This window comes from Coturnix japonica, chromosome 9, assembly GCF_054131305.1.
Source record: "Coturnix japonica strain WE chromosome 9, WE-NBRP24, whole genome shotgun sequence".
In the NCBI taxonomy this organism is placed as follows: Eukaryota; Metazoa; Chordata; class Aves; order Galliformes; family Phasianidae; genus Coturnix; species Coturnix japonica.
The window spans coordinates 26,357,105-26,379,946 of record NC_140671.1 but is presented as its reverse complement, the minus strand read 5'-3'; the positions used below and the strand labels follow the sequence as shown (position 1 = coordinate 26,379,946).

Here is a 22,842-nt window from a genome sequence, read left to right as displayed (position 1 = left end):
CAGGAAATGTGCTTGCCAGACTTGTAGGGTAAATTAGCAGCAGTTGAAATTATTCCTGGGGCCCCATGTACAGTTCTACATCCTGCCTTGGGTGAAGCACTGGAGGGATGTGGGGCTGGGCTGGAGAACCTTCGCAACAGAGAAAGGCTGAGCGAGCTCTGGGCTTGTCCAGAGTGGGGAAGGCCGCAGGCAGACCTTGTGGCAAGCTTTCTGTCTATAAAAGGAGCTAAAAAGAAGAACAAGAGTGACTTTTTGCATGCTAACGGTGATAAGACAATGGGGAATGGGTTTAAACTAAAAGAGGGGAAATTTAGGCTAGATGTTGTAGGAAATTCTTTACTCAGGGCAGCGAGGCCCTGGCAGTGCTGCCCATTGCCAAGAATGGGGCCTTGGCAAGAATGAGCTGGTGATGGGCGGCCAGCCCATGGCAGGGGGGTTGGAAATGGAAGATCTCTCAGATCCCCTCGAACCAAATGATATAAAGATTCACTGGCTTGTAGGGAAGGCTGCAATCAGCTTCTCATTCCTGCTTCCCAACCTGATGTGGAAGGGGAAGGGGCGGCTGAATTTGGGTTGTCTGGGCTGGATTTGGGCAGGCCCTGCGTCAGCCCTGTCGGCTTGGCCTGCATCTCTACACCGGGGCCTAGCATTGGGATGGGCCGGAGGGAGAGCTCTGTGCGGCCTGTGCCAGGCAGCACACACACACAGAGCCTGGAAGCACCCAGGAGAGCATTTAGATCTTAGGGAATGACTTATATCAAACTGTCCACCAAAGGCTTTGTAGGCCTCTCCAGCTCCTGAGCTGCAGTACAGATCTATGCAAAGAATCTGCATGGTCAGTACCTGATAAAACACATCCCATAGATAATTCCCACCCGCAGCATCATGCTGGACCCTCCTGCATGTCCTTCTTCCAGAATCTCAGTCTTCTCCTTTTTGAGTTCCTCCCTCATCCTCATTTCCCTTCCTAAATGTGGGGAATGTGATGTGCCATGTTCTAATGTGAATATGCAGGAAATTTTGGTTTTGAGGGGCTACAAATGTGGTTCCTGTAGTCCACAGGGCCTGCTGTTTGCTGGTTCCACAATGGACAGCCCAAGTCAACAGTGGAACCAGTCTGTGAAGCTCTGTGAAAAATTGTTAGGGCAAAAATGCCACAGGGAGCGAGGACAGAAGTCGTAGTAAAAGGAAGTTATGTATGTCAGTGCAGATATCCTCGTCCTTGGAGGTGTTCAAGACCAGGTTGGACGGGGCCTTGGACAACCTGATCTAGTAAATGTGTATGTTTGGTGGCCCTGCTAGGCAGGGGGGTTGGAACTACATGATCCTTGAGGTCCCTTCCAACCCGGGTAATTCTGTGATTCTGTGATTCTCTGACAGCCCATGGAGGATCTTTGCCAGACAGATGGATATTCTTGAAGAAAGTACAATACATCAAATACCCCATTAGTGCAGATTTTCTTAAGGGACTGCCCAGCTTTGCCCCTCCGCTGTCCTGGGAGGCAGCTGCAGGCCCTGTGAGGAGCTGCTGGCCACCACAATGGAGCTGCAGGCCAATACAATGGAGCTGCAAGCTGCCATGGGGCCTTCCCTCCACCTCCTTTTCTCTGGGCTCTACAAACCCAACATCCCTTCCTAGAGTGCCTCTCGTCCCCCAGTCTGTACACAGAGCCAGGGTTGCAACATACTAGGAGAAGAACTCAGCACTTGCACTTGTTAAAGTTGATGTGGTTGGAGATTGACAGGCTCTCCGATCTGTAAAGCTTTCTCCCCAGGGCCCGGCTCCCCTCAAAGGACTCAGTAGTTCCTCCTCATTGCATACGGTCCTTGCAGGACCTAGCAGGCTGCCCTTCCCAAAGACCTGCAGGTGAACATGGCGCAAGACAAGCGATGACAAACCCCCAACTTATAAGGTGTTCCAATGATCTTTATTTGGCTCTGCTTTGCTGTTACAGCAGAGGCAATGATGGTAATAAGGGAGTTATCTACAGTATCAATATGGCTCCTCTCAGCCCCGGTACTGCCAATCTTGGGGCTTCAATTTCATGGCCATGGTGTGAGTGGGCACAGTATGAGCTGGTTGCACTGCGCCCGCCTGATGGTCTCTCATTTGCCCTTGTGTTTTTCATTGGCTTCATGCAGCTCCATCTTCTTCACAAAGCTGTAAGGGGAGAAGCAAAGATGCGCACTTGGAATCACAAAGAAGATGGCAGAGATATCCTGCTCACTTTCAGCAGAGTATGAGGGACCAGCTGCATTCGTGTGACACACGTGAAGCTCATCATCCCAGCGCTGGGATGTGGGACCAGGTAGGGATGGGTCCTCCAGGCAAGATGCCTGGGCGTCCTTACCAACCCAGTGGTGGGATGGTCTCCATGGAGTGGAAAGGCAGAGCCAACTCCCAGCAGCACCCACCCACCCTCTGACCCCAGTTCTGCCTTCTCACATCTCCTGGGCTGGAAGGCAGCTCTGGCTCTAGGGCACAGCCTCAGGAGCATGCTGCTTTCTATGGCACCAGGCTCTAAGGGTAAGGCAGTCCCTCCCAGCTCTGCTGGCAGGGCGAGGGAGGCACTGGCCACTGCCGGAAAATCCTGTTGCTGCTGCAGATATTTACCTGATGTACTCCTTGGGACGGCCAGCATGGAGCCAGTTTTGCTCCACCTTCTTCCTCCATCCTTCCCGGTTCACCTTGTATGACTCCAAGGTGGACAGGACATGTCTCGCCCACAGTGACTGGTGACTGCAACAGCAGAGAGAAACTCCTGTTCACACCCTGTTTGAGATGCAGCCTTCCCCAGTACCTGCCCACTGCCACCTCTGCACCCCATGCTGCCTTGGAGCCCCAGCACCCGTCATGGTGGGATGAGCTTCATGCTCCCCTGACCCCACACTTGGTCATTCACTGCCCGTGGCTTCTGCCAAGCCTTGCTGGGAGCTGCTGCACACTTACTTGGGCGCTGCCATGTGTGCTGGAGGGGCCACTGTCCTCTTCTCTGCTCGAGGAAGCTGGCACGTAATCTCCTCGCTAGATTTCTTGCTGGAGATTTTTACTGGTCGTGGCTTCTCCCTCTCCTGTGTGGTGCTCTTCAGAGAGGTGAACCGCTGCTGGACTTGGGGTGTTGTGAAGTGTGTCCTTGCCTGTGTGAGAAGTAGAGGCAGATGGGAGCCCACATCACCATAAGGAAACCAAGTGCCACAATAACAGAGGGGATGAACTGGTCAGGAGGGCTCTTCCCGGGATTCCCTCTCCATAGAGCTGTGTTTCTTGACCCATCACCCCAGTGCAAGTACCTGTGATGTTCCCCGCTGGCCAGGCAGAGGAGGAAGCTTGACTTCTTCCTTCCTCTCCTTCATCTCCGGGCGTCTCTCTGCCCGTTTCTTTGCAATAGGCGGCAGCACACTGCAAGCAACACGGGGAGCATGTTGGAGAACAGCAGGAGCCTGGAGGGAGCTCAACGTGCCCAAGGGCCGAGGAAGGGGCTCCTCGCAGACAAATGGGAGCTCAGGGGGTCACACTATCAGTTCCCAAAGCTCTTACCATACAGGCTCCTTATAGGTCCCATCTTCTGCCAGCAGGTCACGTATCCAGATGGGTGGAATGTGGCCAGTGAGGAACTGGCGTTCTCGATACTCTGGAAGCACAAAGCAAAGAAGCTGATCACAGCTGCATCTGAGACACTGACCACAGCACAGCCATGCCAGATGCACGTGCATCTGCTGCTGCTTTCTGGCCTGGCCCCTTATCCTTTGGGGCTGGGCATCCTAGGGGGGACACCGTGCTCTCCAACTACCACTCTTTCCCAGCTCTCCATTTCCAAAGGCCCTGATGATCCCTCAGCAGTTCCTGAACCCATTGCTTCCATGGGTCCCCTTTGGGAAAGGAGGTGACCTGCTACATACTGCCATGTTGGAGAATCACTGGCATGAGCAGCGTGGAGTCAGAGGCACGGTAACACAATCTTCCTTTTCTATGTTACATCTACATGGTAGCACGGTACCTTTTTGCTCTGCGACATCTTCCTTTACAAATTTTGGCACCTCAACCTTGGGACAAAAGCTGCAAATAAAGGAGAGGCAGCGGTTACACGAAGGGACAAGTGTAGTCCGCTGCAGCCTCTGGAACGAAGCTGCTCACAGAGCTGCTCCAGACTGGGACTGCTGACTCTTGTCTTCAGTTTTGTGAAGCAGAATATACAACCAGGTAGTATTTGGAAACAAAGCTCAGATGGAAAATGTCAGCATCTTGGCTTTGGTCTGTTGCTTGTTTGTGCTTTTCTGCTTCGCCCAATTGGAAAGGGAGGGAGCAGAAGCAGCTTTATGGAAAATGGACCTTCCTCAGAGTCGCTCCCACAGAGGGAGGAATGGAAGGAGGAAGAAGAGCCCCCATCCCAGAGAAGCTGCAGTGGCCAGGGGCTGCAAGGAGACTCACTACTTTGACTCTGTGCGTGCACACCAACTCATGAGACTGGGCCTGGCAACAAGAGCTTGGACACCTCTGGGCACTCTGGGCTACAGAAGCAAAGATCATTACCTTGGAGGTACATAGACCTTCCTCTGATTCATTTTAGTTGAGTTTTAGTTTAGATTCAGTTCAGTTGGCCCTTTGCAGGCTTAGATCAAGAGTGTCAGGCTTGTGATCTGCAAGAAGGACACAGAAGTGAGAGGGGATCTCCAGCAAGAAAGCCATCGCTGCTCACAAGGGCGGCCGGCCTCCCCATCACCCACAGCCCAGGCTCCCTCCCCACAGCCTTCAGTGCCTCCATGTCCTGCCCTGAGGCGCTGCCCAGAGCTGGTCTGCAACCAAGGGAAGAGTCCAAATTTTCTTACCAACCACAGAGATCCTGCACTCGTCCTCTGCACGTCTCCAAACACACCCAGCACTATCGCACTGCTTGCCTTTGCCTTCACCTCCTCGCTGCAGAGCAGCTGCTGAGAGAAGAGCGCTGGCGAGAGCAGCAACTCGCGTCTGGGTTCACCTCCACCTCTCAGGGAAGTGTGAGGTGGGAGCTGTGGGCAGGGCAGGGATAAGGGTGAGCTGTGCTGCCCCATTGTGAATTCAGCCCATGTCACAAAGGGGCTGCAGGGCCCCACCCTGCCCACGTCACCACCCTGCCAGGCTTCTTGCTACCCGGGTAGGGGGCTGTGCTGGGCATGGTGGGGTCTTCCCCCACCCTGCTACTGCCTGCTGTGCAAGGAAAGACAAAGCATCGTGCAGATCTACTATGGGTCCTCACGTCAGCCATGTACGCACAGGAAATGTGCTTGCCAGACTTGTAGGGTAAATTAACAGCAGTTGAAATTATTCCTGGGGCCCCATGTACAGTTCTACATCCTGCCTTGGGTGAAGCACTGGAGGGATGTGGGGCTGGGCTGGAGAACCTTCGCAACAGAGAAAGGCTGAGCGAGCTCTGGGCTTGTCCAGAGTGGGGAAGGCCGCAGGCAGACCTTGTGGCAAGCTTTCTGTCTATAAAAGGAGCTAAAAAGAAGAACAAGAGTGACTTTATGCATGCTAACGGTGATAAGACAATGGGGAATGGGTTTAAACTAAAAGAGGGGAAATTTAGGCTAGATGTTGTAGGAAATTCTTTACTCAGGGCAGCGAGGCCCTGGCAATGCTGCCCATTGCCAAGAATGGGGCCTTGGCAAGAATGAGCTGGTGATGGGCGGCCAGCCCATGGCAGGGGGGTTGGAAATGGAAGATATCTCAGATCCCCTCGAACCAAATGATATAAAGATTCACTGGCTTGTAGGGAAGGGTGCAATCAGCTTCTCATTGCTGCTTCCCAACCTGATGTGGAAGGGGAAGGGGAGGCTATATTTGGGTTGTCTGGGCTGGATTTGGGCAGGCCCTGCGTCAGCCCTGTCGGCTTGGCCTGCATCTCTACACCGGGGCCTAGCATTGGAATGGGCCGGAGGGAGAGCTCTGTGCGGCCTGTGCCAGGCAGCACACACACACAGAGCCTGGAAGCACCCAGGAGAGCTGTTAGATCTTAGGGAATGACTTATATCAAACTGCCCACCAAAGGCTTTGTAGGCCTCTCCAGCTCCTGAGCTGCAATACAGATCTATGCAAAGAATCTGCATGGTCAGCACCATGATAAAGCAAATCCCACATAGATATTTTCTATGCACAGCTTCATGCTGGACCCTCATACATTTCCTTCTTCCAGAATCTCAGTCTTCCAGTTCCTCTCTCATCCTCATTTCCCTCCCTAAATCTGGAGAATGTGATGCGCCATGTTTCAGTGGGAATATGGAGAAAGTTTTGGTTGTGAGGGGCTACAAAGGTGGTTCCTGAAGTCCACAGGGCCTGCTGTTTGCTGGTTCCACAATGGACAGCCCAAGCCAACAGTGGAACCAGTTTCTATGCACACGCTGCAATTTTCTATGCACACGCTGCGATGTGTGCTGAAGGGGCCACTGTCCTCCTTTTTTCTGCTCGAGGAAGCTGGCACGTAATCTCCTCGCTAGATTTCTTGCTGGAGATTTTTACTGGTCGTGGCTTCTCCCTCTCCTGTGTGGTGCTCTTAGGAGAGGTGAACCGCTGCTGGACTTGGGGTGTTCTGAAGAGTATCCTTGCCTGTGTGAGAAGTAGAGGCAGATGGGAGCCCACATCGCCATAAGGAAACGAAGTGCCACAATAACAGAGGGGATGAACTGGTCTGGAGGGCTCTTCCTGGGATTCCCTCTCCATAGAGCTGTGTTTCTTGACCCATCACCCCAGTGCAAGTACCTGTGATGTTCCCAGCTGTCCAAGCAAAGGAGGAAGCTTGACTTCTTCCTTCCTCTCCTTCATCTCCGGGCGTCTCTCTGCCCGTCTCATTCCAATAGGCGGCAGAACACTGCAAGCAACAAGGGGAGCTTGTTGGAGAGCAGCAGGAGCCTGGAGGGAGCTCAGCGTGCCCAAGGGCCGAGGAAGGGGCTCCTCGCAGACAAATGGGAGCTCAGGGGGTCACGCTATCAGTTCCCAAAGCTCTTACCATACAGGCTCCTTATATGTCCCATCTTCTGCCAGCAGGTCACGTATCCAGATGGGTGGAATGTGGCCAGTGAGGAACTGGCGTTCTCGATACTCTGGAAGCACAAAGCAAAGAAGCTGATCACAGCTGCATCTGAGACACTGACCACAGCACAGCCATGCCAGATGCACGTGCATCTGCTGCTGCTCTCTGGCCTGGCCCCTTATCCTTTGGGGCTGGGCATCCAAGGGGGGACACCATGCTCTCCAACTACCACTCGTTCCCAGCTCTCCATTTCCAAAGGCCCTGATGATCCCTCAGCAGTTCCTGAACCCATTGCTTCCATGGGTCCCCTTTGGGAAAGGAGGTGACCTGCTACATACTGCCATGTTGGAGGATCTCTGGCATGAGCAGCATGGAGTCAGAGGCACGGTAACACGATCTTGCTTTTCTATGTTACATTATGGGTCTACCCCCACCCTGCCACTGCATGCTGTGCAAGGAAAGCCAAAGCATCGTGCAGATCTACCATGAGACCTCATGTCAGCCATGTAGGCACAGGAAAGGGCTTGACAGACTTGTAGGGTAAATTAGCAGCAGTTGAAATTATTCCTGGGGCCCCATCTACAATTCTTCATCCTGCATTGGGTGAAGCACTGGAGGGATGTAAGGCTGGGCTGGAGAACCTTCGCAACAGAGAAAGGCTGAGCAAGCTCTGGGCTTGTCTAGAGTGGGGAAGGCAGACCTTGTTACAATTTTTCTGTCTATAAAAGGAGCTAAAAACAAGAACAAGAGTGACTTATTGCATGCTAACGGTGATAGGACAATGGGGAATGGCTTTAAACTAAAAGAGGGGAAATTTAGGCTAGATGTTGTAGGAAATTCTTTACTCAGGGCAGCGAGGCCCTGGCAGTGCTGCCCATTGCCAAGAATGGGGCCCTGGGCAGGACTGAATTGGTGAGTTGTGGCCAGCACATGGCAGGGGGGTTGGAAATGGAAGATCTCTCAGATCCCCTCGAACCAAATGATATAAAGATTCACTGGCTTGTAGGGAAGGCTGCAATCAGCTTCTTGCTGCTTCCCAACCTGATGTGGAAGGGGAAGGGGCGGCTGTATTCGGGTTGGCTGGGATGGATTTGGGCAGGCCCTGCGTCAGCCCTGTCGGCTCGGCCTGCATCTCCACACCGGGGCCTAGCATTGGGATGGGCCAGAGGGAGAGCTCTGTGCGGCCTGTGTCAGGCAGCACACACACACAGAGCCTGGAAGCACCCAGGAGAGCAGTTAGATCTTAGGGAATGACTTATATCAAACTGCCGACCAAAGGCTTTTTAGGCCTCTCCAGCTCCTTAACTGCAAACAGATCTATGCAAAGAATCTGCATGGTCAGCACCATGATAAAACACATCCCATAGATAATTCCCACCTGCAGCATCATGCTGGACCCTCATTCATTTCCTTCTTCCAGAATCTCAATCTTCTCCTTTTTGAGTTCCTCCCTCATCCTCATTTCCCTTCCTAAATGTGGGGAATGTGATGTGCCATGTTCTAATGTGAATATGCAGGAAATTTTGGTTTTGAGGGGCTATGAAGGTGGTTCCTGTAGTCCACAGGGCTTGCTCTGTGTTGGTTCCACAATGGACAGCCCAAGTCAACAGTGGAACCAGTCTGTGAAGCTGGTAATACCTCTGTGAAAACTTGTTAGGGCAAAAATGCCACAGGGAGCGAGGACAGAAATCGTAGTAAAAGGAAGTGATGTATGGCAGTGCAGATATCCTCGACAGCCCATGGAGGATCTTTGCCGGACAGATGGATATTCTTGAAGAAAGTACAATACATCAAATACCCCATTAGTGCAGATTTTCCTAAGGGACTGCTCAGCTTTGCCCCTCCGCTGTCCTGGGAGGCAGCTGCAGGCCCTGTGAGGAGCTGCAGGCCACCACAATGGAGCTGCAGGCCAATACAATGGAGCTGCAGGCTGCCATGGGGCCTTCCCTCCACCTCCTTTTCTCTGGGCTCTACAAACCCAACATCCCTTCCTAGAGTGCCTCTCGTCCCCCAGTCTGTACACAGAGCCAGGGTTGCACCATCCTAGGAGAAGAACTCAGCACTTGCACTTGTTAAAGTTGATGTGGTTGGAGATTGACAGGCTCTCTGATCTGTAAAGCTTTCTCCCCAGGGCCCGGCTCCCCTCAAAGGACTCAGTAGTTCCTCCTCATTGCATACGGTCCTTGCAGGACCTAGCAGACTGCCCTTCCCAAAGACCTGCAGGTGAACATGGCGCAAGACAAGCGATGACAAACCCCCAACTTATAAGGTGTTCCAATGATCTTTATTTGGCTCTGCTTTGCTGTTACAGCAGAGGCAATGATGGTAATAAGGGAGTTATCTACAGTATCAATATGGCTCCTCTCAGCCCCGGTACTGCCAATCTTGGGGCTTCAATTTCATGGCCATGGTGTGAGTGGGCACAGTATGAGCTGGTTGCACTGGGCCCGCCTGATGGTCTCTCATTTGCCCTTGTGTTTTTCATTGGCTTCATGGAGCTCCATCTTCTTCACAAAGCTGTAAGGGGAGAAGCAAAGATGTGCACATGGAATCACAAAGAAGAAGGCAGAGATATCCTGCTCACCCTCAGCAGAGTATGAGGGACCAGCTGCATTCGTGTGACACACGTGAAGCTCATCATCCCAGCGCTGGGATGTGGGACCAGGTAGGGACGGGTCCTCCAGGCAAGATGCCTCGGTGTCCTTACCATCCCAGGGGTGGGATGGTCTCCATGGAGTGGAAAGGCAGAGCCAACTCCCAGCAGCACCCACCCACCCTCTGCCCCCAGTTCTGCCTTCTCGCATCTCCTGGGCTGGAAGGCAGCTCTGGTTCTAGGGTACAGCCTCAGGAGCATGCTGCTTTCTATGGCACCAGGCTCTAAGGGTAAGGCAGTCCCTCCCAGCTCTGCTGGCAGGGCGAGGGAGGCACTGGCCACTGCAGGAAAATCCTGTTGCTGCTGCAGATATTTACCTGATGTACTCCTTGGGTCGGCCAGCATGGAGCCAGTTTTGCTCCACCTTCTTCCTCCATCCTTCCCGGTTCACCTTGTATGACTCCAAGGTGGACAGGACATGTCTCGCCCACAGTGACTGGTGACTGCAACAGCAGAGAGAAACTCCTGTTCACACCCTGCTTGAGATGCAGCCTTCCCCAGTACCTGCCCACTGCCACCTCGGCACCCCATGCTGCCTTGGAGCCCCAGCACCCGTCATGGTGGGATGAGCTTCAGGCTCCCCTGACCCCACATTTGGTCATTCACAGCCCGTGGCTTCTGCCAAGCCTTGCTGGGAGCTGCTGCACACTTACTTTGGCGCTGCCATGTGTGCTGGAGGGGCCACTGTCCTCTTCTCTGCTCGAGGAAGCTGGCACGTAATCTCCTCGCTAGATTTCTTGCTGGAGATTTTTACTGGTCGAGGTTTCTCCCTCTCCTGTGTGGTGCTCTTAGGAGAGGTGAACCGCTGCTGGACTTGGGGTGTTGTGAAGTGTGTCCTTGCCTGTGTGAGAAGTAGAGACAGATGGGAGCCCACATCGCCATAAGGAAACGAAGTGCCACAATAACAGAGGGGATGAACTTGGTCAGGAGGGCTCTCCTGGGATTCCCTCTCCATAGAGCTGTGTTTCTTGACCCATCACCCCAGTGCAAGTACCTGTGATGTTCCCAGCTGTCCAAGCAAAGGAGGAAGCTTGACTTCTTCCTTCCTCTCCTTCGTCTCCGGGCGTCTCTCTGCCCGTCTCATTCCAATAGGTGGCAGAACACTGCAAGCAACACGGGGAGCTTGTTGGAGAGCAGCAGGAGCCTGGAGGGAGCTCAATGTGCCCGAGGGCCGAGGAAGGGGCTCCTCGCAGACAAATGGGAGCTCAGGGGGTCACGCTGTCAGTTCCCAAAGCTCTTACCATACAGGCTCCTTATAGGTCCCATCTTCTGCCAGCAGGTCACGTATCCAGATGGGTGGAATGTGGCCAGTGAGGAACTGGCGTTCTCGATACTCTGGAAGCACAAACAAAGCTAATCACAGCTGCATCTGAGACACTGACCACAGCACAGCCATGCCAGATGCACGTGCATCTGCTGCTGCTCTCTGGCCTGGCCCCTTATCCCTTAAGGCTGGGCATCCAAGGGGGGACACCGTGCTCTCCAACTACCACTCTTTCCCAGCTCTCCATTTCCAAAGGCCCTGCTGATCCCTCAGCAGTTCCTGAACCCATTGCTTCCATGGGTCCCCTTTGGGAAAGGAGGTGATCTGCGACATACTGCCATGTTGGAGAATCTCTGGCATGAGCAGCGTGGAGTCAGAGGCACGGTAACACAATCTTGCTTTTCTACGTTACATCTACATGGTAGCACGGTACCTTTTTGCTCTGCGACATCTGCCTTTACAAATTTTGGCACCTCAACCTTGGGACAAAAGCTGCAAATAAAGGAGAGGCAGCGGTTACACGAAGGGACAAGTGTAGTCCGCTGCAGCCTCTGGGACAGAGCTGCTCACAGAGCTGCTCCAGACTGGGACAGCTGACTCTTGTCTTCAGTTTTGTGAAGCAGAATATACAACCAGGTAGTATTTGGAAACAAAGCTCAGATGGAAAATGTCAGCATCTTGGCTTTGGTTTGTTGCTTGTTTGTGCTTTTCTGCCTCGCCCAATTGGAAAGGGAGGGAGCAGAAGCAGCTTTATGGAAAATGGACCTTCCTCAGAGTCGCTCCCACAGAGGGAGGAATGGAAGGAGGAAGAAGAGCCCCCATCCCAGAGAAGCTGCAGTAGCCAGGGGCTGCAAGGAGAATCACTACTTGGACTCTGTGCGTGCACACCAACTCATGAGACTGGGCCTGGCAACAAGAGCTTGGACACCTCTGGGCACTCTGGGCTACAGAAGCAAAGATCATTACCTTGGGGGTACATAGACCTTCCTCTGATTCATTTTAGTTGAGTTTTAGTTTAGATTCAGTTCAGTTGGCCCTTTGCAGGCTTAGATCAAGAGTGTCAGGCCTGTGATCTGCAAGAAGGACACAGAAGTGAGAGGGGATCCCCAGCAAGAAAGCCATCGCTGCTCACAAGGGCGGCCGGCATCCCCATCACCCACAGCCCAGGCTCCCTCCCCACAGCCTTCGGTGCCTCCATGTCCTGCCCAGAGGCGCTGCCCAGAGCTGTTCTGCAACCAAGGGAAGAGTCCAAATCTTCTTACCAACCACTGAGATCCTGCACTCGTCCTCTGCAAGTCTCCAAACACACCCAGCACTATCGCACTGCTTGCCTTTGCCTTCACCTCCTCGCTGCAGAGCAGCTACTGAGAGAAGAGCGCTGGCGAGAGCAGCAACTCGCGTCTGGGTTCACCTCCACCTCTCAGGGAAGTGTGAGGTGGGAGCTGTGGGGCAGGGCAGGGATCAGGGTGAGCTGTGCTGCCCCATTGTGAATTCAGCCCATGTCACAAAGGGGCTGCAGGGCCCCACCCTGCCCACGTCACCATCCTGCCCACGTCACCACCCTGCCAGGCTTCTTGCTACCAAGGTAGGGGGCTGTGCTTGGCAGGGTGGGGTCTTCCCCCACCCTGCCACTGCCTGCTGTGCAAGGAAAGCCAAAGCATCGTGCAGATCTACTATGGGTCCTCACGTCAGCCATGCAGGCAGGGGAAATGTGCTTGCCAGACTTGTAGGGTAAATTAACAGCAGTTGAAAATATTCCTGGGGCCCCATGTACAGTTCTTCATTCTGCCTTGGGTGAAGCACTGTAGGGATGTGGGGCTGGGCTGGAGAACCTTCGCAACAGAGAAAGGCTGAGCGAGCTCTGGGCTTGTCCAGAGTGGGGAAGGCTGCAGGCAGTCCTTGTGGCAACCTTTCTGTCTATAAAAGGAGCTAAAAAGAAGAACAAGAGTGACTTTTTGCATGCTAACGGTGATAAGACAATGGGGAATGGGTTTAAACTAAAAGAGGGGAAATTTAGGCTAGATGTTGTAGGAAATTCTTTACTCAGGGCAGCTAGGCCCTGGCAGTGCTGCCCATTGCCAAGAATGGGGCCTTGGCAAGAATGAGCTGGTGATGGGCGGCCAGCCCATGGCAGGGGGGTTGGAAATGGAAGATCTCTCAGATCCCCTCGAACCAAATGATATAAAGATTCACTGGCTTGTAGGGAAGGCTGCAATCAGCTTCTCATTGCTGCTTCCCAACCTGATGTGGAAGGGGAAGGGGGGGCTGTATTCGGGTTGGCTGGGCTGGAATTTGGCAGGCCCTGCACCAGCCCTGTTGGCTCGGCCTGCATCTCCACACTGGGGCCTAGCATTGGGATGGGCCAGAGGGAGAGCTCTGTGCGGCCTGTGCCAGGCAGCACACACACACAGAGCCTGGAAGAACCCAGGAGAGCAGTTAGATCTTAGGGAATGACTTATATCAAACTGCTGACCAAAGGCTTTATAGGCCTCTCCAGCTCCTGAGCTACAATACAGATCTATGCAAAGAATCTGCATGGTCAGCACCATGATAAAGCAAATCCCACATAGATATTTTCTATGCACACCTTCATGCTGGACCCTCATGCATTTCCTTCTTCCAGAATCTCAATCTTCCAGTTCCTCTCTCATCCTCATTTCCCTCCCTAAATGTGGGGAATGTGATGCGCCATGTTTCAGTGGGAATATGGAGAATGTTTTGGTTGTGAGGGGTTACAAAGGTGGTTCCTGAAGTCCACAGGGCCTGCTGTTTGCTGGTTCCACAATGGACATCCCAAGCCAACAGTGGAACCAGTTTCTATGCACACGTGCAATTTTCTGTGCACACGCTGCGATGTGTGCTGAAGGGGCCACTGTCCTCCTTTTTTCTGCTTGAGGAAGCTGGCACGTAATCTCCTCACTAGATTTCTTGCTGGAGATTTTTACTGGTCGTGGCTTCTCCCTCTCCTGTGTGGTGCTCCTCAGAGAGGTGAACCGCTGCTGGACTTGGGGTGTTGTGAAGTGCGTCCTTGCCTGTGTGAGAAGTAGAGGCAGATGGGAGCCCACATCACCATAAGGAAACAAAGTGCCACAATAACAGAGGGGATGAACTGGTCTGGAGGGCTCTTCCTGGGATTCCCTCTCCATATAGCTGTGTTTCTTGACCCATCACCCCAGTGCAAGTACCTGTGATGTTCCCAGCTGTCCAAGCAAAGGAGGAAGCTTGACTTCTTCCTTCCTCTCCTTCATCTCCGGGCATCTCTCTGCCCGTTTCTTTGCAATAGGCGGCAGCACACTGAAAGCAACACGGGGAGCTTGTTGGAGAGCATCAGGAGCCTGGAGGGAGCTCAACGTGCCCAAGGGCCGAGGAAGGGGCTCCTCGCAGACAAATGGGAGCTCAGGGGGTCACACTATCAGTTCCCAAAGCTCTTACCATACAGGCTCCTTATAGGTCCCATCTTCTGCCAGCAGGTCACGTATCCAGATGGGTGGAATGTGGCCAGTGAGGAACTGGCGTTCTCGATACTCTGGAAGCACAAACAAAGCTAATCACAGCTGCATCTGAGACACTGACCACAGCACAGCCATGCCAGATGCACGTGCATCTGCTGCTGCTCTCTGGCCTGGCCCCTTATCCCTTAAGGCTGGGCATCCAAGGGGGGACACCATGCTCTCCAACTACCACTCGTTCCCAGCTCTCCATTTCCAAAGGCCCTGCTGATCCCTCAGCAGTTCCTGAACGCATTGCTTCCATGGGTCCCCTTTGGGAAAGGAGGTGATCTGCGACATACTGCCATGTTGGAGAATCTCTGGCATGAGCAGCGTGGAGTCAGAGGCACGGTAACACAATCTTGCTTTTCTATGTTACATTATGGGTCTACCCCCACCCTGCCACTGCCTGCTATGCAAGGAAAGCCAAAGCATTGTGCAGATCTACCATGAGACCTCACGTCAGCCATGTAGGCACAGGAACATGCTTGACAGACTTGTAGGGAAAATTAACAGCAGTTGAAATTATTCCTGGGGCCCCATGTACAGTTCTTCATCCTGCCTTGGGTGAAGCACTGGAGGGATGTGGGGCTGGGCTGGGAACCTTCGCAACAGAGAAAGGCTGAGCAAGCTCTGGGCTTGTCTAGAGTGGGGAAGGCAGTCCTTGTGGCAACCTTTCTGTCTATAAAAGGAGCTAAAAAGAAGAACAAGAGTGACTTTTTGCATGCTAATGGTGATAAGACAATGGGGAATGGCTTTAAACTAAAAGAGGGGAAATTTAGGCTAGATGTTGTAGGAAATTCTTTACTCAGGCCAGCGAGGCCCTGGCAGTGCTGCCCATTGCCAAGAATGGGGCCTTGGCAAGAATGAGCTGGTGTTGGCCGTCAGCCCATGGCAGGGGGGTTGGAAATGGAAGATCTCTCAGATCCCCTTGAACCAAATGATATAAAGATTCACTGGCTTGTAGGGAAGGCTGCAATCAGCTTCTCATTGCTGCTTCCCAACCTGATGTGGAAGGGGAAGGGGGGGCTGTATTCGAGCAGTCCGGGCTGGAATTTGGCAGGCCCTGCACCAGCCCTGTTGGCTCGGCCTGCATCTCCACACCGGGGCCTAGCATTGGGATGGGCCGGAGGGAGAGCTCTGTGCGGCCTGTGCCAGGCAGCACACACACACAGAGCCTGGAAGCACCCAGGAGAGCTGTTAGATCTTAGGGAATGACTTATATCAAACTGCCCACCAAAGGCTTTTTAGGCCTCTCCAGCTCCTGAGCTGCAATACAGATCTATGCAAAGAATCTGCATGGTCAGCACCATGATAAAGCAAATCCCACATAGATATTTTCTATGCACAGTGCTGCCCATTGCCAGGTATGGGGCTCTGGGCAGGCCTGAGCTTGTGAGGGGCGGCCAGCCCACGGCAGAGGGGCTGGAAATGGATGATCTCTGAGATCCCCTCCAACCAAACGATATTAAGATTTTCTGGCATGTAGGGAAGGCTGTAATCAGCTTCTCCCTGCCGCTTCTAACCCGTGGTGGAAGGGGAGGGGGCTGGATTCGGGTAGGCCGGGCTGGATTGGGGCAGGCTCTGCGCAGCGCCGTGCCCTCATGCAGGGCCGTGCTGCCACCTGTCGGCTCGGCCTGCATCTCCACACCGCGGCCTAGGATTGGGATGGGCCTTAGGGAGAGCTCTGTGCGGCCTCTGCCAGGCAGCACACACACGCAAAGCCTTTTCTTCTCTTTGACAAGGCAGTGTGGGCACTCTGGGTGCTGCCTTGAAAAGGTGGCTCTTCTTGGTGGGCTCCCTTCCCAGGCAGCTGGGTCTGAGGCAGCAGAGGCCTCCCTGCCCTCCCTCAGGGTTCTTTAAATAGGTCAGCAGCAGGTGACAGGATGAAATTGCCCTTCATTTTATTGTAAGGCAGCTGCAGACGATGTCCTTCCCTGTGGCTAACAGCGGGGTTTTCAGTGGCAGTGTAATGATTTTAATCCAGCAGTTTTTATTAACTCTGGTGTTGCCGTGTGCTTGTTCAGCCTCACCCTAGAGTGCTGTAGCAGTGTCAAGAGGATTGTGAGCTGCTCATATACTCCAATATCTCAGAGACCAGAATATGGAACACCTCCCTCTGAGGACAGACTGAGAACTTGGGCTGTTCAGACTGGAGAGGAGAAGGCTCTGGGGAAACCTGAGAATGGCATATCAGTATCTAAATAGTCCATAGGAAAGAATCATTAAGTTTGGAAAGACCACTGAGATCATCTGGTACAACTGTTAAGTCATTACTTTCAGAGTGGCCTGCAGCCCAAGGCAATTCCTCTTCACTCAACTGGATACCTGTGTTCAATGTGGATTTGTTTCTGCATTCCCTAGTTACCCAAAGCTCCTTTAGCAGCCAGCGAAGATCAAATAAGCAAATACCAGAATGATTAGGGCACTGTTCCCATATCTTAAGGTAGACATTCAAAGCAGCCACTTGTATTGTACCCCTGGGCTGGCTGTGCTATCTAATGAGATGGTCTCAATCCTTAAAAGTTTGTCTTGGCAGCTGGCCCTGAGATGAAATGGAAGTGGAATCTGTTGGTTTGCATGTCTCACAGTGTCCACCAGTAAAATTGGCAGGTACATCCAATGGTAACGCTGGTAGTGCTTTGAACTGTAAGTTCCAGCTTTTGCTTTTGGATTTACCAGTGAAGAGCAGCAGAAGTGACATTTCCAGGTAGGGATTCCAGCCCCTCATATTGCCCACAGAGACTAGAATTCATGCAACATTCACATATTTCTCCATTTTAGTAGTGACACAGTCTGTAATAGTCAGTCACTGAACATTTGGTCTCAGCAACTGCAGTCAATAAATGATGAAGAGGCAGGTGATAGCCCCTGAGACAGGGAAAGGAGAGTTATGCAAAAAAAATTGAGCTCACCATGTCAGAAGCTGCCTCAAATGAGGTACTTGCCAATTCAATGTAGCTGTCTTTGGATACCTCACAGGAGGCTGAGCTGACTGAAAGGTGATCAAAAGTCTGTTGTTGGTGAGGATAAAGCCAAACTAGTTTTCATGACAAAATTACTCTATGGGAGGAGTGCTCTGTCCTGATCGGGTCTGTGTCAGCTGTTTTGGCCTGAAGACACAGGGTATTATCTAGGGAACACAAGTGGAAATGAAAAGAGTTTGCTGAGAATACAGTGCTCAATTAGTCCCCTCTCATTGGGATGATGACCCCTTTTACTTTCCAGAGAAGTATGGGAGCACCATCAGCTGTGTTTGTTTGAGACTCCAGTTGGTCTTTATCTTACCTCCCCTATTCTTGGCAGCAGTTCATATCCCTTCCCTTACAGTAGCTCAGATGCTTGTCAGCCCTTCCACAAGTTGTTTCAACTCGCATTCTCTAGGAGAGCCCAGAACCACAAAGGTGTCTGCTTAGCATCTGTGGAAGAATGGAAGGTAAAGTAATACCTCCTGCTGCCACTGAGCTGCCACATCACTGTGCCTTTTAAAACTGCAGCCTTGGATAAGTGCCTCAGATGTGAAATTATTAAAGAGGTAGTCTTGCAGAATCCAGAGAAGTAAAATGGTTTGGCTTCAACAGGTGGGATAAACTTACCTAGATCGTGTAACAGCATAGGGGAAACTGTGCTACTGGCTTCCTCTTCTCCAGAGCTGTGGTTAGCTTTTCCTTGCTTGTCACAGACTGATAGGATCACAGAATCACTGAGGTTGGAAGGAACCTCTGAAAATCTAGTCCAACCCCTTTGCTAAAGCAGGTTCCCATAGAGTACATGAAACTGTCCAGCTGGGTGCAGTTTGCATGTTTACCTGAAGTTGCTATTGTGGAAATTTTGCCTTACACCAGAATTTCATGCAGCTCTGATATATGCCCCTGACAGCACATGACAAAAATATTAATCACCTAGTAAACTCAGTAAAGAAGAAATAGGAGCCCAGCCATGGACTTGATGTGTATTGCAAAATCACTTTAGTTCTTTTTCAGCCACTGTGGTCAGCTCTTTGCAGACTTTCTGGCAGCTCTGAACAAATCTTATAGCTAGGACTTAGTACAAGGTCTGGTCTGAGATCATATGTCACTTCAGAACCCTGGATTTATTCTCTTGGCAGGGTCAGAAAAGTTAACTGAGATGTTTATTTCAGATCAGAGAGATACTCGGTGGTTATAAAATGAAAGAAACAGAGAATGAACATATAATAGTTGGATTCTGTTGTGAAAGGAAAAGAAAAAGGAAAGAAAACAGGAGAGGAGAGGAGAGGAGAGGAGAGGAGAGGAGAGGAGAGGAGAGGAGAGGAGAGGAGAGGAGAGGAGAGGAGAGGAGAGGAGAGGAGAGGAGAGGAGAGGAGAGGAGAGGAGAAGAGAGGAGAGGGAAAGGGAAAGGGAAAGGGAAAAGGTAATGTCCAATAATCTACCATAGGAAAGAAATTAACAAAGGGATTAAACGAAAGTTATTCAATTTTGAACAAAGCCAAAAATAAGTGTGAAAATAAATGATATTCTAGGAATTCTCACTCTTGAAATGGGTTTATTTGGATTGTATCTACAGTGTTTCTGGCTCTGGTCTCCAATTCTATTTCCTGACTTCCATTCACATGTAGGACTGATGTAGACTCAGGATAAGAACATCAATACTTGTAGTTCTTGATTTGGACGCTAAGAAGGGGCAGATGTAAAAATACTTTTTCCAAGCCATGAGTGCATGGGCCACAAGGAGAAGCTGGTTTGCACCTTCACATTCTTGCCTACATTTGCAGCTGATCAGCATTGTGTGTTTAGTTATAAGACTGTGTCTCATCTATGTGCTACCCAAGACAGATGTGCATGCAAGTACCAGTTGAAGGGCAGTATGTCTGCAGAACTAGGGGTGTTATAATTCACTGACCTCATCCTGCTGAGGTTTGGGGGTTTGTGACAAAGGAATACTAGAGTGCTAAAGCTTTGAGGCTTTGGGAGATGTATCTTCAAAACAGACACTGGCAGATGCTGGTAGCACATTTTACCAATTGAAATATTCCAATTCACCAATTCATAAGTTAAGTTGGGTTGGAATAAACCTCGGCAGAGTTCTGCTCCAACCTATTGCTCCAACAAGTGTCAGATGGGGCTTTTCAGGCCTTTTTTCTTATCATGTCTAGAAAACCTACGAGGACAAAGACTGCACAACCTCTCTGGACATCTTTCAACAACTGATTGCTTGCATGAAATGGATGTGCATCATCCTTATCTGTGGAGCTTTTAAATGTATGCCAATCTATGTAACAGAAAATGAGCCAAGGAATTTACTTACTGTTTTATAAATGACAGTAAATTATAGTTTCATCTTTGAGTGGGTCTGGAGAAACCAAAATATGGAACATTTCTGTTCACATAGGGCAAAATTATTAGGAGAAGGAGGAGCTGTAATGATCAGTATAAGAATTAGTCTCCCCAACCCTAACCCTAACCCTAACCCTAACCCTAACCCTAACCCTAACCCTAACCCTAACCCTAACCCTAACCCTAACCCTAACCCTAACCCTGTTTTGTTCCATGCTGTCAATAGACAAAGTGAGGCGATGCTTTTTGTTTTGGAGTGAGAAAAGAGGAGTAGAAATATAGAGACAACGTCTTTGGTATAAATTTCGTCTGTCAGTACTGTCTGACACTTGACCTACTATCCACGGGAGCTCAACTCCTGCCTCAGAGCCGTGGATCCTTGCTGTAATGTACTGTAACATTTACATCATGACTATCTTTAAATCCACTGCTTAGTAATATACGGTCACTGAGGCACAGAGAGGCGCTGGGTAACTTGCCAAGAGATTGATGGAATGTACTAATATTGAATTTGCATACATAGCCTCTCAGTTTGCATTCCTTCCCTGTGATGTCTTACAAGAGCAAGTAAAATATGGCTTAGTCAAAATGAGTAAGGTTTTTAATGTTTCTTACAATGCATTATACTCATTTTTAAGCTACTAGTAGATTTCTTTCTTCCCTAGTACATGCTTCTTTCCATCCTTAGCCAACATTGATCTATTCCTGTTGTATGTATATAATCAGAACTGATTCTGTCACTTGTTCAGGAAGCATGTAGTATCCCAAACTGTGGCATTGACTATCCAATTTAAAACCACTGATTGTTCTGACTGGCTTTAATACACTGCTTCCTTTTTCATCCCTTTCCTACGCAAACTGATTTCAGGCACTTTCTTAAATCTCTTTGGTGAAAAAAATATATATATATCATATAAGCAGAATTTCACACCTATGTATATTGATGGAAATTATTCTAATAGTCATTTATTGTACTGTTAAGGGAATCGTGTGCAAGATCAGAGACAGGGAATGTCAGTTTTACATGGAGTGGTGTGGGACTTCACAGTCCTGAAGACCTTCATCTGGGATCTCTGATATCTTACTCTCTACTAGACCTTGTTTATTTTTCATTTCTTATTGGAGGGAGAGGGTGTGAGGAATGGACCTACTTAACCAAAGTACCCAAAATCTGCCAACATAACCACTGGCTAGATAGATACGGGAACTCTTCCCTGCTGGTCAAAGTCTTAGTGTTGCCCAGTTTGTGGTTTCACCTATTTGCCATCAGAGTGCACTGTTGACTCATGTTCAATATGTCATCTGCCACCTCCTGGGCCTTATCAGCAGGGCTAACTAATTGCTTCCCAGCCCATACTGATGTCCAGGGTTATCTTGTCCCAAGTACAGAATTGATCCTCCTATTGTAAAACTTCATGAGGTTGATTCTGGCCCAGGCCTGAAGTTTCTTGTGCCTTTGGACTGAAGCTCTGCTATTGATGTGCTGGCTATTTCCTTGTATTTAGTGTTGTCTACAAATTTGGTAACAGCACATCCTAGTCATTGTCCAGAAAGCATATAAAAGATACTGAACTATATGAGACCAGTGCTTGGCCCGTAATTTTGTTGATTATTACTCAGTCAGTAAGATGTCAGCCCACTAATCATTGCTTTTTGAGGTGTTGGTCCATTACTACAGCCTTTAACAGAACATTTATTTCATTGTACTAAGTACATGGAACCCAAGCTTCTGTTCTACCATCTTCATGGTACTTCCAGTGCCTTCCATCCCATTCCCACTGCTTAACCACTTCAGCTACCTCCTTAGAAGTAGAACCAGTCATTAAGGTTGGAAAAGACCTCTAATATCATTTAGTTCAACCATCAACTCATCACCACCACGCCCAATAAACCATGTCCCTATTTGTGCATAAACTCACTATTAACCACAAAACGCAAATCTACCCAAGCACCCAAATCATAGAATCCAACTCTTAAAAGAAACCTAAAGATTATTCTAAGCTTGGCATTTAATTAGATGCCAACAGAAAGAGTGGTGCCCAAACACAGTTCTTCCTTCTGATGAAGGGGACTTTGCACAGAGTGGTCTGCAAAGGCTGTCATTTGGGAAACTCAGACTGCAGCAGAAGTCAAGGTGTTCCATTGCATTAGAGCAAGGATGAACTGGGGAGACTCTGAAAGATGTGGAGTTGGAAGATCTCTTTAACCACTTGCTATGGAAGGGAGTGAACAAGTACATTTTTGAACAGGATAAGATCCAAGCAAGGGGAACAGGAAACTTTTGCTGACATTAGTAGCTTAGCATATGTTACAGCCAGGGTATGATGTTCAGGAAGGCATAACACCAGCCACCTGTGTAATGGGGAGATATCGTTGTCCTTAATTAAACCAACTAAGCAGCTAAAGAAGAGCAGAGAAATTTCTAAGAACAGATAAATATAGCTGTACTTGAGCTATGCAAGCTTAAGCTTAAAACAGTATTTAACAGATGCTGAGAATTACTTTCTCAACCCAGATACCCATTAATTATCTGGGTGTTCAGCTAACTGCTTTTAAAACTCTAAGAAGGCGAACTATAAATGTGATCTCTAAGGAAAAAACATTATTTATAGCCACACTCACCACACAAAATCTCTTCTTCCTCCTGTTTGAAATCAGGCATTTTTCTTTGTTTAATTTATTGCTTTTCACCTGTTTTCACTGGCAGTGTTATTCCAGCTATTAGCAAGCTGCTGTCTTCCCTCCTAGTGTCTTCCCTGCTTCTCAGGGCAGTGTATGAAGAAGGGTTAAACAAGCCTGCATGTGTGCACAGACTCAACTCTCATTACTGGTTATGGCACATAAGACATAGAACTCAGCATGTCCTCTTTAAGAGAAAATTGTGTTCCTCTGTCTGCTTTGACTGTGTCAGCAAACCAGTTGTGAAGGATGCAATTTACTTAGTCTTTCAAAAGCCTTTGTCAAAGTTCTTCACTACCATCACTGAGAACTGAAATCATCTCATGAAACTTGGTCATGAAACAGGATCTAGCACTAGACAATAGTAAAACATAATAGTGTGGCTTTGCACAAAGTCCATGGTTCAGATGGCTGTTCAGCAGAAGACCCAGTAGATCTT

General features: G+C 50.1%; 1 protein-coding gene across 1 annotated transcript; it reads right to left on the bottom strand.

Annotated features, from left to right (window-relative positions):
- Positions 1-1,910: 1,910 nt before the first annotated feature.
- LOC107323251 (uncharacterized) lies at positions 1,911-4,638 on the bottom strand. The gene is made up of 7 exons (XM_085509722.1): positions 4,532-4,638; positions 3,999-4,057; positions 3,539-3,632; positions 3,292-3,400; positions 2,951-3,138; positions 2,615-2,740; positions 1,911-2,161 (listed from the first exon to the last, which is right to left on the bottom strand). Exons 1-7 carry the CDS (start codon positions 4,561-4,563, stop codon positions 2,107-2,109), a joined length of 663 nt encoding a protein of 220 aa, XP_085365848.1. The 5' UTR covers positions 4,564-4,638; the 3' UTR covers positions 1,911-2,106.
- Positions 4,639-22,842: the final 18,204 nt, after the last annotated feature.